At 35.4% G+C, this 13,264-nt stretch overlaps 1 protein-coding gene across 3 annotated transcripts in view; it reads left to right on the top strand.

Moving 5' to 3' along the window:
* if (inflated) overlaps nucleotides 1-13,264 on the top strand; it is a 109,115-nt gene that overhangs the window by 28,131 nt on the left and 67,720 nt on the right. For all 3 annotated transcript variants that reach the window (XM_053770154.1, XM_053770153.1, XM_053770155.1), the window contains exon 2: nucleotides 7,492-7,640. In XM_053770154.1, coding sequence (XP_053626129.1) covers nucleotides 7,492-7,640 — 149 coding nt within the window. The remainder of the gene's footprint in view (nucleotides 1-7,491; nucleotides 7,641-13,264) is intronic.

The raw sequence follows: 13,264 nt of genomic DNA, 5'->3' as shown, positions 1-13,264 counted from the left end.
GTCGCGCGCGCTCTACCATGTGGAAGGCTGCCGCTATCTGTTCACTGGCGTGCCCTCTATATATCACAGACGGGCACCTGCCTCCACCGGCCCTTTGCCATGCAAAGCAGGATCTATTTATTTGTTTATTGTGCCTCTAATAGGCCCTTTCGGTAGATTACACCGAGTAATGGAATGAGGAAGACGGTTAGTTATTTGTAGTGATTATCCATCCATCCGATTATATTCGTCAACGGATTTGCATTGATTTTTAGCGTTTATTTTTACTACTGTAGATTACCATATACTTAGTTGGTATATCTACATCATGAAGTGCGAATGCAATGCTAATGAATTGGTGGTGTAATGGTTAAGACGTCTCAGGTTCGAATCCTACTCGTGCTATATGAGTTTGTATACCAATCTGACTCATGTATAGTAGTTTTCATCAACCACTACTTGCTTCCGGTGAAGGAAAACATCGCGAGGAAACCTGCACACTGGTTGATTATCAACTCGTGTGTGAAATGGAAGATGGCAATGGCAAACCACTCCATTAATTGTGCCAAGAATGTTTGTGTGTTTCATTCCACGTTTTATATTACATAAATCCGTAAAACAATGTAAAATTTATAATTGATTGAATTAAACCTGCAAAATATAATGCAATCGTCATATATCAAGTCAACTTTATGTTTCTCAACACCCAAACTTATCGTAGAAGGACTATTAAGAAGCGCCCTTAGTATTTCTAACTGTGATTTACTGTTTTTTATGTAATTTACTTTGGTCATAATGTACCTAAATTAAGTACACATTAAATTTACTGACGCAACGCATCAAAGCGCTGTTCAGTTTCTGGCGTCAATTTGCTTCGCTAATTGTAGCGAATTAACAGACAGACAGACCTCTTTTGTATCCTGATTCATTGGATGATATACTGGTACCGAGTACTGCACACTCAGACTCAACTCAAGGTGATTCTTTCCGTTTTCCTTTAGTTACTCAGTATTTTGAATTATTATTACTATTTTATCTGTTACTTGTTCTTTAACTTCATTACATGTTTGGGAAAATAGTACAATTTGAAAAATAAACTTTTAGATCAAGTTTATTTTGTTTTTAGTATAAGTTTAAGTATATAATAGTCATGGTTAGACCTTCTGGCCTAATAGAGACCAACACTGTTTAAAAATGAGTTTCATCGGCATTTCTTCTCAGCAGTGGTCGTTACGATATGAAAAATTGTAAATTTTTATTTACATAATTTATGCAATCATTTATAATGTATTTCTCACGTTTCTACAATCCAATACGAATCGAATTAGTAAGCCTTATATTAATTGCTCTAATAGTTATAATATCAAACTAAAAATAATTTGTATTCTGTACATAAAAAAAAAGAAAAAAACTTAACAGTGCTGTGTTTCGAAAATCTTTTTATATATATTAAGTTATGGCTTTGTTGGCTGGAATAATTCGCCTTGTGCAATAAACAAAAGATGATCAGCGTTTAATGCTACGTTGAATAAACCGATTTGCATTGTGCATCAATGGACAGTGCTGTAATTGATGACGATATCGAGAGGCGTCGGCGCATTCCTTTGGAACAATGAGCTGATGAGGTTTGTGGATCGTACGTGCCACAGAATTCGAAATAATTTCATAATTATATCTTGCTAGCGATTGATGCTGGCTTTGGTTCATTTTTTTAAGGTTTTAACTATGTTTGTTCGGGTGTAATCTTGTTATGTTAAATTTGACACACATCTTGATTTCCGATTGAGCTGAAATCTTGCATGTTACTTCAATTCCGATTACAATGTATTTTGCCGATAAAAGGTTGTCCCAAAAATTTAATTTTTGTAAAAATTTATTGTGTGTATATTTAAAAACCTTCGAGAATATATTTTTTTAATAACAATTTAACTGTATGAAAATCCGTTATGTTTAAAAGAAGAAAACTTATAGAAAGAGACGGTAGCGGTGAGCGATTTTGTTTTATACTATGTGGTGTTTCTATTGTGTCTTTAGCTTTAACTTTTTTCTTTTTTCTAGTTTAAGTAAGTAGGTATGGCTGTGCTAAATTTTGTAATTAATTATGTATCAAGTTGTAAAGATCATACTTGATCCTTAAATCAAGGGTTTTCTTCTGGTTTTGTTTAGTCATCACCATCTAACGATAATCAAAGAAAATAAGACAAATTAAGTCCTCTTCTACTTGTCAAAGCATTTATTCCAAAATTTGACCTTTTTCACGTTAAATTCTATATTAAACAGTATATATTTCTTTAAAAGCTGCAAACTACTCGCATATCTGAATTGTACAAGTAGCAGCAATATGGCAATATTATTGACAATGTCTTAAACATCATTAGCTCTGGTGAGGAGGGTCAATGAGTGCCGCCTCAACCGATTCGACATGCATTCTGAGCTGCATATGTTTTGGTGTGTACACTCAGCTAGAATTACGCGTGTAATTGTTTAAAAAAAAAACACAATTTATACCACTTTCTCGAGACTACATTTTTCAATGTATTAAGTAATTAGCAAAAACTTATGGCGCATTCAGGATGAGCTTCTGACAAGGGAATGGTTAGTGGACATAATTTTTTTTTTCACGCATTTAATCTATAATTTTGTATGATATCATAGTGGACCATTTTTATTATTTTCTGTTTGGCCCAAAGTGTGACTGTCAGAGAAAGTATTATGTCATTAAGTCCATCTATCGTCAGTTTTCTAACTTGAATAATGAAGTTTGAACAAATATATTAAAAAAAAAACATTCTAATTGTATAAGAAACATTTGTAGAAATTGACCCGACTGTCCCATTTCCGCGCGAGTGCCATCCGTTCCGTGTCGGTCACGGCGCACCCTTCCCCGAACGAGTGGAAATGCCTTTATTCAGCTTCGGTGCGCCTTTGTGCTCCAAGGAAACATTGTAGGGCATGTCGAATCGCACGGACATATACATGTGTGGATTTTAGGGTTCCTGGTTGTTTATTATATATGGAAATAGATCTAGAGGTACTTTTGTAAAATTACACGCGTGCCGTATGCGTTGTATTCAAAATTTATAAAAAAAAAAATACTGGCAATCTTTATGTAATTTTCGACAGAAAATAGAAAGGAAATACTGAAATCGTTAAGAGTTAAGAGAAAGCATAGAATCGTTAAGAGAAAGCATTTTAGAAAATGTCCTTAAGATAGAAAAGACACTAGCTAAATTTTTAACTTCGACTTCTAGAAGTCGAACTTAAAAATTGAGCTAGTAATGGCTTGAGATGATGAAGATCCCTCTTCTGTCTGGTAACCTCACACACTTGCGCCATTAATAAAATAGGTAACGACCATTCATAAAAACGGCACTACAGCTTCCCGCAAGGTTGCTAATGAAACTAATACTATTAAAGAAATAACGATAATTACAAGAAGATTCAATACTGCAGCCCCCTACAAAACAACTAAATACAAGCAGTATAGTAACAATAATCTACAGGGCACGTGTCCACGGTTCGCATCAGTTTCGCAATAAAAAACAGGTGTTTGGCGTTCCGCCATCGAGTGACTCACCTGGTTATGTGTGTGTATCCGGTCTAAAAAGAGAGGAAATATCGATGAGACATGATAACTTTTTAAGCGTTCGGTGAGGTATCCGTAATATTGCATTCAAAGCGGATACTCCAGTCAAGGACCCCTTGCATGATTGGGTTTTGATTATTAATATTTATGCGTGACTTTCATGGTTTTTTTAGTTTGGTACTACTACTACTCAGCTGGTTCTGCGACCCCAAAGTGGATCTTGGCCTCCGAAAGTCACAGTCACAGTCATAGATTCTGTTCTCCAGTCGATACCTCCCAATTTACGCAGATTTCATAGTTAATTTGTTTTATATTTATAATGATTGTCTTTTATCTATGTGTAAGGATTATCTCAGACACGCTCTTTCAGGGTGGCCATTTTGTCAATCAATATAATGTTGAATCTATCAGTGTTCTGATTGTCTCATTTAAATCATTCGTATAGATACAAAATTGCATACATTAAAATAAACGAACTTGAGTATTGTAGTGCTGTTAAAGAATTGGGTGACCCTGCTTTGCTCAATCAAAAGTTAGATCGTCTAATTGTGCAAAACTTGCACGTAGACAACCGTTGAATTGCAGGATAGGACACAAGCTATCACGATCAACGGAAACGGGTCAACAGCAGGCGACGCTGGCGCAGTGCCAGCGACCAGGACAGAAATACCCGCGTTCAGTCCCCGCGCGGTTTCTATATCACTGACTCTGGTTATGACTAGCTCCTACTGCAATTTTATGATTTTATTGGATTTCGATTATGTATCTATATGCGAGCAGACATTGTTTTTATTGAATTGGATAATTCGATATTGGAGTTAACTGAAACGTTCATTGTAATTTGATTAAAGGGTGATGATGATATTTTGAATACCTTTTACATATTTTGAGAAATTATCGTCAAGAATAATACGTAAACAGAAACAAAGTGACAACAAAACACCACAAAATCAAAAGAAAGAAACACAAAAAGTGGGGCCTCATTGTGTGTTGAGGCAAAAATCACTCTCGCTTTGAGATTTACATGCGTTAGTTTATCTAAATTCTTATACCTAACCTTCAAATTATTTGATTAATTTAATTATAATATCTACAAACTTACAGTAACGGGGCATTTTACGTGTAGTTTTATTAATTAGTTGCGTTTGACGTTCGAACACTTTGCATTCATCAGCCACGTTATTATGCTATCATGTTGGTCGCAAATTTTATGTTTAATCGAATATTTAGTTTTACGATCGTACGGGTATTACATTGCATAGAAAATTAAGAACGTGGCGAATAACAGTAAAACTGAGTTGCTATTACATTGAATATTATACAGTGTCACGTCTTTGTCCTTTACGGTGTAGACAGAGCCAAGAGCCATAAAACTCGACTCAAGTTTAGTGTATTGGTAAAATAGTTTCTAAAATAATTACAGATAGCTAATCCATTGCTTATAACAAGAATCCCTTGAGCCTTTTCCCTTGACATACATACATTTACAATCGCCACGGGATAGGAAGCAGATGGCATATTCCATATTTTTCTTTCCGACCCTATAGCATGAAAGCAGATTATACACAGCATACGCTTAGAAGAGGATGCTGCATAGGAATAAAAAATGCAATAAAACAAATGATGAAATCTCATTTAATTAATGTAATCCTCGTGTTTGAACTGATCGAAGATGTAGACGCATCGGGATGACTGGCAACAAGCACTTTAACAAAAGGCGCCGCGTGCGCAGCATGAGAAATCCTGGGACGAGCAGGAATGTCGGGAATTTGGTGAGAGCATCGTATCTGAGAATTTGATTAGACAGCACAACTGAGATCTGTATCTGAACTATCTAGATAGATACAATAGATTCTGATATGCCTATTTTCTCAGCCCTAAGATTGAATTATTAACACGTACTTAGCTGAAAATAAGTTCTGAAAATGGAAGTTGGTTAACTTTTCTGGTTTAACGTTCTGGCTTAGTAGCATTTTAAAAAATATACATCTAATAAGATCTAAGGTTTGATTATAATAAAATACATATTATTATTTACTTCTGTGTCTGAGGAGTAATGGAATCCAACAAATAGAATTTCTAATACGAAAGTCCGTACTTAGCAAATTGTTTATCTGTAAAGTTGTCAACTTTGAGGTGATCGCAACATGTGTGTCAATGACGTGCATGCCGAGTATGGAGACTCTTGGTCCAAATACTTTTTAGCAAGGTTGTCAGCTATGTTTGCACAGGTACGGTCTACAAGTTTTGTTACCTTACATGGGTCTCGCGGTGAGTTCCAATGATTTTAGGTCTGCTGTTGACTGTACACGTACAAGATACCTACAAGTGCCCTGACGCTTAAAGATTGCGTCTTTAGTATGAGAATAGTGCGTCTTTTCGGTATGAAAGATAGCCTTCAAAATTATAATATAATGAATTAATTTATAATATAATATATTTACACGATTTAAAGATTAATTCTAATCCATGCTATCTCTAATCCTCCTGTAACATTTGTCGGATAAAGTTACAATTACTTGCTTGGTTAACGCTACATAAATTATCACATCTGTCGAGATTACAGAATTAAGCTGTTTATCTATAATAAAGCTACGAGGTAAGCTTAAAATAAGCCCTTCTTCCGGTATAACACGCGTCGTCGACATCCGAACACAGGTTACAAAGTCTACCGTCCACTGTTAGCTACGCTCCGCACCGTGTTGAAATATATATATAAGCTCCATTGAAGTTTGACGATGACGATTAATTTTAAAAGATATATTTCTTCGTGGGTTTTTGTAAATTGATGAATGTCTAAGTGAAGTCAGTCTTCCGGCGAATTTGCAGTGAAAAGTGGTTCTTATTCTTATGTAGTGTGTTACATTCAGCCGCCTTGGAAACTATTTTTCGTAACCAGATACGATCGAAGACTTTGTCGTCATTGTTCGTAACTATTTCCGATTAAGTCTGTCATATCTTTGACGGCATCTATTTCTCTGTAATTTAAAAAGTAATTGATCGAAACCGGTTTCGAATAAGAACTTATTCGTACTAATTTTAAACCGGTTACGAACAAGGATGATAAAGGCTTCGACCGCATCTGGTTTCGACGGCAGCTGTAGTGTTAAAAATTTCAATTTATATGGTTTTTAAATTACCGACATAACTTTAGAATATGACACCAGTCATTCTGTGGTCACGATATTTTCCGTCGCCGGAAGCGTGTAAGCTAAGTAAAGTCACAAACGGTATGTTCTTTTTCTCATTTGCCTATGGATCTACACCTTTACATGTATCGGCGCACGCTTTGCGCACTTTCTTGCTACATCCTGAAGCTTTAGGGAAGGAAACCATTTTAGTGTTGGCAAATGTAAACTGGCCGTGATTTAGCATCTGTGAACCGTTCAGCAAATCGTTTGCGGTAATATTTATCGTTTTCTGTTCCATTTGAAATATAATAATTGTTGTTTAATTTTATTGTTTTAATTTAAAGTAGCTTTATGACAATTTTATTTGTAAATTGGCAATTCAAATCCATGGAATTAGTAAGTACTAAGTACTTATTAAATCCATACATCAGATAATTTTATCTATTGTTGTTGTGTTAAGCTATTATACGACAATGTATTGTGACCATGGAATTACTCGTTGTACGAAGTACTTACTAAATCCATGATTGTGACAAGTACCTACGCTGGACCCTTTCGAAATCTATGAAGTACTCAGCCAATTTATTTTAAATATTGACAGATAATTCATACCTATTTTCAATTAACGCTAAGGTTATGAGACTATGTGCATATTTTGTGTGTAGTCTTTTGTTGGATACAAAATTATTTTATGTAGCTTAACCACTGAACCTCTAAAACTTTAAATATCCAAGCCATCATACCCATGCATCATTGCCGAACAATATAATAATTTACGTTTTTTTTTTGTTTCAGAGTGTTGGTGGGCGCGCCGGAAGACGAGCCCTACCACGCGGAAGGGGTGACGCGGCCCGGGGCGGTATATCGTTGTAGCGCCGCGCCCCGGGGCCTCAGTGCGCGGGGGTTCACTGATTGCTTGCTCATGGACTTCGACAAGATCCGAGGTGAGGCTGAATCCTACTAGGTGTTGGTGACCAGCAAAACCGAGAGGAGATACCATTTCTCTTGTGTAGACTTATTGGTGGAATTGTGTTTAAATAGTGACAATTTGCTAGCCCGCCTATGAGAGGAATCTCCAGTTTACAGCCCTTTCCCTTGTTTGACTTTTACAGTCTGCGCGGCATGTTTTTATTTTGCTTCCAGAGCAGCATGGAATTGGTGAACATTAAGGGAACATTTTTTTGGATGTTGTTAAGATTTATATGTAGTTTCTGAAAAATATTTTTTTTATGAACTTTAAATATAGCATAAGAAACAAAATAACATACAAAAATAGGCAACGGCGTCTTATCCCATGGAGGGATCTCTTCCATATTTAATATACCTATTCCGGCTTGAATACATATTCTCATTATTGTAATCTGACAAACAAACTCGCAATGTCGCCCATGACGTTTAGTAACAATACATATGGGCCGCAGACACACAGAACACAGGTAATGCTGTGTAATGCGCATGCGTCGTGTGCGTGCCGGCTACTGAGCTGCGCACGCGACTGATTTAGTGCCGCAATGCCACCGCTACCGCGCTGGAGCTCAAGCTAAGGCCTTGTTGAAACGGAAAAGTAATTCAAGGAGTTTTTGGAATTATGTATAGGTATAAATGGGATGACACAGACTTTAAATTTTATAAGCAAGAAGGTTATGCCGTAACAAGTATAAAGGTATCACTCGCATTTTATTCAACTCAAGTAATCTAATAGACTACCTTTAAAATAAGTAGATCCGAAATTCTGTTCATTCTTCTTTCTTAAACCGCGATCTGAAAAGTCTCACTAGTCTCATTAATTACTTTTCACAACATACAGGAGGCGCTTATTAAATCAGCTTTACTATTTTTATTTCAGAGCTAAAAGAATTGAAATTGCAATACTTGCTGCGTTATTCATAAATAGATAAATGAATACGTACATTACATACGTCTTTATTCCTTAAGGGGTAGACAGAGTCAAGAGTTGCGAATCTCGAACGTCCTATTTAGCTGTACGACGCGTTTTCTGATGGGTACCTTACTCGTAAGTTTTCAATAATATACATTCATATTTATTAATTTCAATCAATTAAATCAAAGGGGAGCTCAGTGGTAATCGCGTCCGGCTTGTAATAGTGGCGGTTAATCACTCTCACAATGGTCAATCATTGTGTTGATCAATATCTTTCTTGTATTAATTTTGATTCATGTCCTTATTTTCGTGCAAAGAAGCTAACAAACTATCCGCAGTCTGTAAAGCCCCAGCCTTATCCCCGCCCAAGGCTTTGTCCCTCCAGACGAATGGTCGCAGGCGCAGCGTTTTATGTCAAATAAAATAATAGCCCCTTCTTTGTCATTCGCTTATGGAGCACTTGCAGCGGTGATAAATTGTTTCTTATGACATCGCTTAATGTCTTGTGTTTATAATGTCCTGGTAAATTGCTGCCGTATACAGTTGGAGAACGATGTTTCTGTTTAAGTAATGGAATACTTCAAATAAGAATTAACTTGGTTATAATAATAATAATAATAAATGAACTTTATTGCTCATAAACATTTTTCCATCAACCTTTGCTCCATATGTACTTAAACTCTATTCTTTGTATACATTAGGTATACAAAGAATAGAGATTAGGTACATATGGAGTAAAGGCGGACTTATTGCTCAGCAATCTCTTCCAGCGAACCTTTGGGTCGAGAAGAGGAACAAATTAGCAGGGAGTGGGCACAGCAACCGGCAAATACAACGAACATAATGACAAATATACATACATTTACTTACATAAATAGATAAATAAACAAATAAATACAATATAACTAAACATACATAGACATAAACACTCATACAAACAGAAATATGAAGATTTGAACAATAGAACAATACAATAATAATTCATGTTATACGAGTATCTTATTTAAACAAAGCATTTATTTAGAAATTAGATTTTTGAAGTGAACACTTCTTTAGCGACGTTGTGCACTTTTTGTGATGGAATGGATGGATGAAAATTTTTCAACTCGCATCAGGACACGTGACCCTGATCGATTATTGGTAAGACATAACAAATGCACAACGTTAATATTCAAGTTTTCGCTTCTGCCGGCACTCCCGGTGTGCAAACCGTTTTTTTTTTGTTTAGAAGACTATTCGAAGGCGTTTATATTAATAGAAACATCAGTGAAAAAAATATTGTGATAATGACAATGCTTTCAAAGATATGACAAAAATGAAATCACACATTTTTGGACTCGTCCAAACGCTTCATATTGAATGACTCGTGACTTCACTACTTACTAAAATGTTCGCAAAGAAAGATATGTGTGTTCGAAAGCTACATTCAAAATTACTTTCACAATGGTCAGTCCATTGGATGGGTGACCGAAAATATATTATCTTGGACACCTCCGTGCTTCGCAAATCATGTTAAGCCGTTGGTCCCAGTTGTATTTGCAGTTGTTAAAACCCGCCAACATAGCCCATACTTCTTATTCTTCTACAAGGAAGGCCTATGCCCCTGTGCTAAGGGGACATTTAAAACATATTACCTTTAATAGGTTGAAAGTGTTGCTCGTAACCACGAAAGGAATTATTTCCAAACCTTTTATCCAAAAATCTCTTCACATTTCCAAAATATTCGGTAGCCGAAAATCCATTGATGCGATCCCATCAGATTCCTCCTAAATTCACCAGAGGCATGTGCTGTATGCAGTTGCATCACAGAATTTGGAATTATAAGACTAGCAGAAGTGCCATCTGATGTTTAATATTTGTTGCTCAGACCCTCACTAAAATCCAGTGTGCGTAAGCTGCAATAGTATTATTCAAATCGACCTTCGAATTTTCAATCAGTATTGATTGAAAATTCGAAGGTCGATTTGATTATGTATGTGAAGAGCTTCAGTCAGCATTCTTATAAATTACGTCTATATGGTAATAAACACAAGACGAGATCGAACAAGCAAAGGCACTTCTGGAGTTCTGCTCCACTTAGATCATGTGATAAAAATGTGTTTAACACTTCTATAGTCTGTATATTTTTCAATTTCCGCGAGTTGCACAATGCACATAATTTTATGCAGCAGATGCAACTGACACCGCACTTTATGGCCCCGTGGGGTGTTTTTTAAGATTGCACGATTAAGGTGAATTGAGGTTACTTTGCTTTATACATATCTGATATAATGAACCAATGATATAAAACACATGATTTGATGAATTGATTATTAGATTCAATTATGTGTTTAAAGGCACAGATTACGTAGAGTTACTTTTGAAATATAGCCAAAACTTAAGGCCACTTTTACACTAGTAAGTTATTGCGTAAGTATTTTCCCTACTTTGTTAACGCTGTTGGCGAGTAAGCACGTTTCCTTAGTAATTTACCGTAATTTCTTTATACGAAATCACTTGAGAAAATTAATTTTCAATAAGCAATCGTGTTTTTCCATCATATTATTATTATGACTAGCTTATGCACGCAGCTTCGCCCGCCTTTCGGGATCTAAGCAACGTATATATTTAGGTATACCAGAGTTGATTGCTAAATATAATAAACTAGATGTTGCCCGGGGCTTCGCTCCCGTGAGAATTTTGAGATAAAATTTAGCCTATAGCAATCTTGGATAATGTACCTTTCTAATGGTGAAAGAATTTTTGAAATCGGTTCGGTAGTTTCGGAGATTACCTGGCTCAAACATACAAACTCACAAACGCTTACCTCTTTATAATAACAGTATATAGATAGCACATTGCATTAGAGTTCAATTTAAACTTATACCGTTTTGTTAATAAACATTTAATTCTCTGATTAGGCTTGGAGTGGTTTTTCTATGTTTTGTCCCTCTCTTTTCAGTATTCGACGTTGAAAGAACGAGACAATCCAAATTAGAACTATTCGATGAATCGATTTCAAAAATTCTTTCACCATTACAAAAGTACATTATCCAAGATTGCTATAGGCTATATTTTATATCGCGAAGCCCCGGCCGACATCTAGTAAGAGATAACATGTTCTATTCTATTATAGAATCATTTATTTGCAAGATTTACATAGATCTTAAGTCAACTGTAACCAGGCGTAAATAATATATTAATTTTTGTACTTTATAATAATAGTATAGATTAATCATAACTTGTGTAAATTAATAAAGTTTACAGAGACCATTTCTCACGAAGTTTCGATTTAAATAATTCACGAGATGATTTAATTGGTTGTATATTAGTGGTGCGTGGGCGCATTGATACTCGTTATTAAGGTTAAGGCGTGCTACCGGTGTAGATACACAAAATGATTAGTGGGACGGAGTGGGACGCGATATTTTAGGGACTAATTAACAATCTTGTTTGTCTGGTCAAACGCAGATACAAAAATTAATTAATTAGTTCATGTTTTAAGAAATTAACTGAGAGAATGACAGCACAAAAGATATCGTCGCCTTTGTTAATTTTTTAGAAGTTATTCGGTAAAATGAAATTCTCAATTATAAATATTGGTTGGTTAAACATTGTTTATTGAAGTCAATAATAATATTACTTACAAGCTGCGCCCCGCGGCTTCGCTCCAAGGGGAAATTTCTGGATAAAAAGTACCCTACTCGTATGTGATATTCCAGGTTATATTCTCCCCGTCGTGTACCTACCAAATTTCATAACAATCCGCCCAGAAGATTTTGCGTGACCAACTTACGTACACACGTACATCCTCACAAACTTTCGCATTTTTAATATTAGTAGGGTTTCAACTCGCACACGAAAATATTTTTTATGTTAAAAAGAACACTCGAAAATAAAAACTCGAAATTACCAACACAGCATTTTCTCCTAAAGGCAAGGAATGTGATATTTATTCAGTCACTACCTATTAAGATAAATGATATTTTGTCCGAGGCGTTCCCATCATTTAATAGGCAACGAAAGCATTCCCAAGGAGGGTTAAACGTTAGGTTGTAAAATCACAGCAGAGTCTTCAAGACTTCAAGGTTTTATTTACGCTAACGTTTTTTTTCACATCCCCGAACGCAATCGGGAAAATGCAGAGTTGAATCATTTATTTCAAAATATATAAAAGTCAGAGCTCAGATTAAATCCTTACGTGAAGTTTAATCACAATTTTATGTTTGCTTTTATTGGAAGATATAAAATGTCACCATAGTTTATTTTATTGATAATAATTGTCGGCTTATATTGTGTTGATCATTGCTTACATGCGGGCTTCACTCACAATTCCTATATTATAATAAAACAACACCAATTTGCAACGACAACTGATATAATCGCATTCACATTACGTTTAATACCATTTTCTAATCGACGTGTATCATAATTTATATTTTGATTAATATTTTATGATAAATATCAATTAAGAGCAAGCGATAGAAAGTTAATTAAATCAATTATAAATTCATGATAGCAATAAAATAATGGTTAGAATTCATAATAATCGCCATTACCTATACATCAGATGAAAGTGTGTTGCATGTTTATTTTATACTATCTACTAATAAAATGATCTTTAAAGTTTATCGCCTATCTGACTACCACAATTTTAATTTGCTCATACAACTTTTCATGTACAGTCGCTTGCAAGTCGCACGGACA

This window comes from Plodia interpunctella, chromosome 3 (assembly GCF_027563975.2).
Source record: "Plodia interpunctella isolate USDA-ARS_2022_Savannah chromosome 3, ilPloInte3.2, whole genome shotgun sequence".
Taxonomy (NCBI): domain Eukaryota; kingdom Metazoa; phylum Arthropoda; class Insecta; order Lepidoptera; family Pyralidae; genus Plodia; species Plodia interpunctella.
The sequence above is the reverse complement of the archived record's forward strand: the minus strand, read 5'-3'. Positions and strand labels throughout refer to the sequence as shown.